This window comes from Acanthisitta chloris, unplaced genomic scaffold, assembly GCF_000695815.1.
Source record: "Acanthisitta chloris isolate BGI_N310 unplaced genomic scaffold, ASM69581v1 scaffold19543, whole genome shotgun sequence".
In the NCBI taxonomy this organism is placed as follows: Eukaryota; Metazoa; Chordata; class Aves; order Passeriformes; family Acanthisittidae; genus Acanthisitta; species Acanthisitta chloris.
This window is the reverse complement of record NW_008664518.1, coordinates 90,686-93,302: the sequence shown is the minus strand read 5'-3', so window position 1 is coordinate 93,302 and position 2,617 is coordinate 90,686. Positions and strand designations below refer to the sequence as shown.

The following is a 2,617-nucleotide window of genomic DNA, read 5'->3' as shown; positions in this document are numbered from 1 at the left end:
GCTGAATCACCTAAGCTTACTGAAAACCTAATTCTAGTCAGAATATTTATGAGTATAGTGCACTTCCTACAATCTGACAGTTGTACAGTGTTTAATAAATACAGTTCTCATGATTTTGGATATATTTTAATACAGATATTGTCTTGCTGTGAATGACTAGTTTGAAATTTGACAACAGCATCTCTTGTGTTTCAGCACCACCAAATTATGCTGATGTAGTGTCTGAGGAAGAGTTTTCCAGACATGTTCCTGCTTATCCACCACCCATTGACTGTGAGGAACAGTTGTGTTGTCCTGTTTTTGCTTATATACAAGAGTTCCGGTTTCAGCCTCCACCTCTTTATTCAGAGGTAAAAAAATAAATAGCAGGTGGTGTTTTTATTGTCAGATGGCGAAAAACCAAATCCAAAACACCGAAATGCAGGAATTGCAGGCAGTAATTGTTGTCTGTCTTCTCCTCCTAGATTGATCCACATCCAACTGATGTAGAAGAAATTCAGCCTGTTTCGTTCATGCTCTGAAGAGGATTTGTCATGAGCATCATTGTGATGAATGTCTTAATCTTTCTGCTGCTTAAGCTGGTAGTGCAGCTAAAGAGGAAAAGGTTTTCTTTTTCAAGATTTCAGTTTGTGTCCAAGAAAGGCACAGGAGAATGGAGAGGGAGGTATGAGCATGTTTGGTGATGAAAGAGAATCTGCTGGATTAGTCTGCACAGAGGATAACATGGGAGCAGCTGAGCTTGGTATACTTGAGAAGTTCTGAAAATACTGAAACGAAAATGGATGAAATGAAAATACTGAATGTTTTCCCAAAAGTGGATACACTACAGAAAGTACGAGGAGGTGTAAGGATCTTCTGAAGAGAAAAGAATTTTTATTTTGTTTGGAGCACTCTGGAAGAATGTACGTAAGGATGTTGAGAACTTCTGTAGTAGAACTTGCGTAGTAGAACAGAATGTGGGGTAAGAAAACATTTCCAAGAGATTCCAGTGTTCAAGGGGCTTCAGCTTTGCACTGTCTGCATCCAAGAAAGGAACACTACTGAAACATGGAGTCTCCACTCCAGCTTTACTTCATATTTCATGAGAACCTGCCCTTCTCACGACTGCCAAGTGGTACTATTTCATCATTCATAATGGTCCCGAAGGCATCATGGATGACAGAATAGCTCTTACGCAATACTATGAAGGCACCATTTACTGAATGAGAGACACAAGTATGTACAACAGAAGTGAACTTTGATACAAGCTTATGCACTATGCTTTCTTTCAAGGGATTTCTTAAGGGAATTATTCTAGCCTCTTCTACTGTGAGTTCTTCTTCTGCATCTTAAGCCTATGGATAGCATGATAAGGGGAAGCATGGCAAGGGAGAATCCTTCTGCCAGCAGCAGGTATACTTAGCAAAATGGACAACACTTATTTATTCTGAAGCCTTTATAAGCCTACCTCTGTTTTGGATATTTACTTATGGTCAGATTTGAGACCAAAAAAGTCTTGTTAAAGCTCCAGTATACTTCAAGGTTCTAAAAGGGACCCTAAATGGTTTCTGTGGTTAGTGAATGAGATAAGAGGTGTAGGGAGAGGTGTAAATATACCCAGAATAGATATAGCTTATAACAGAAGTGAAAGCAGACATCAGGGGAGCAAAGTCCTCTGGTAATGGCACAAAGCTTTTCATTACTCCTGCATTTTTGTCTAAAGATCTATTGTCAGGGGCTGCACTGGTCATTTGCTATCCATACTATATGTGTTGGTGTGTTTCCTTGTTTGTTTTTGCTGTTTAATTTTGGTTTGGTGCAATATTTAATGTTTTCTTCCTCAGGTCATTTAGAACAGTGAGAGTTTGTTGCTGCTAAGAGTGAAGGCACAGCATTGACTTGGCCCTTCTGCTGCCTTCATTTAAAGTAGAATGTTTGCTTCCTGCCAAGCATCAGTTGAGATATGTAAACCACCGCCACCAGGTCACTTACAGGAGCAGAAACACAGCATTGTCAACACGCACGTTTACAGTCCTGGCTGTAACATACAGGGGATTTTGAACACTAGAATTTCTCCATATGTCTTACAGCAGGGTTTGGGCTTAGAACCCGGTGCTTCATGTGGTAAAACATTGTACTTTCTGGTAACTACAAACATAGTAATAGAGTTTCCTTCATTTCATCAATAACTGCAGTTTAAGAAAGGTTTAGATTTTTTTTACGACATCTGTCTTCATTTAAGAAGCAGGGAATTTTCTACAAGCATACACGGATATATATTTTTAGTCTTCTTTTAGTACGACTTCCTTACATTGTCTGATTTCTAGCACTTCACCTCAAATTGCATTTGCATCAGTGTGAGACACAGACTGATGGAGAGTTATGTTTCCAAACTGCAGTTACTTCATTCATTTGCAACATCAAGTATTGTCTTCTATAGCAAATGCAGCTTTAACCAAAATCTGAGTGCATGTTCTAGAAAGAACATTCTCAAAATGAGTATAGAAGGCTCTCAAGCCTTTTTATCTCAGTGAGGGCCTGGCTATACAATCAGTGCAGGATTTCCATTCACATCACCTGCAAAGGGAACAAGCATCTTTTCCTTAAACAGATACCATTATAGTTACTTGAAAAGTAA

At 39.0% G+C, this 2,617-nt stretch overlaps 1 protein-coding gene across 1 annotated transcript in view; it reads left to right on the top strand.

Annotated features, from left to right (window-relative positions):
* ARRDC4 (arrestin domain containing 4) overlaps positions 1-1,003 on the top strand; it is a gene marked incomplete at its 5' end in the record, with an annotated part of 5,413 nt that extends 4,410 nt beyond the window's left edge. Inside the window, 2 exons of the mRNA XM_009071390.1 lie at positions 196-350; positions 465-1,003. Coding sequence (XP_009069638.1) covers positions 196-350; positions 465-521 — 212 coding nt within the window. The remainder of the gene's footprint in view (positions 1-195; positions 351-464) is intronic.
* Between the last annotated feature and the right edge of the window lie 1,614 nt (positions 1,004-2,617).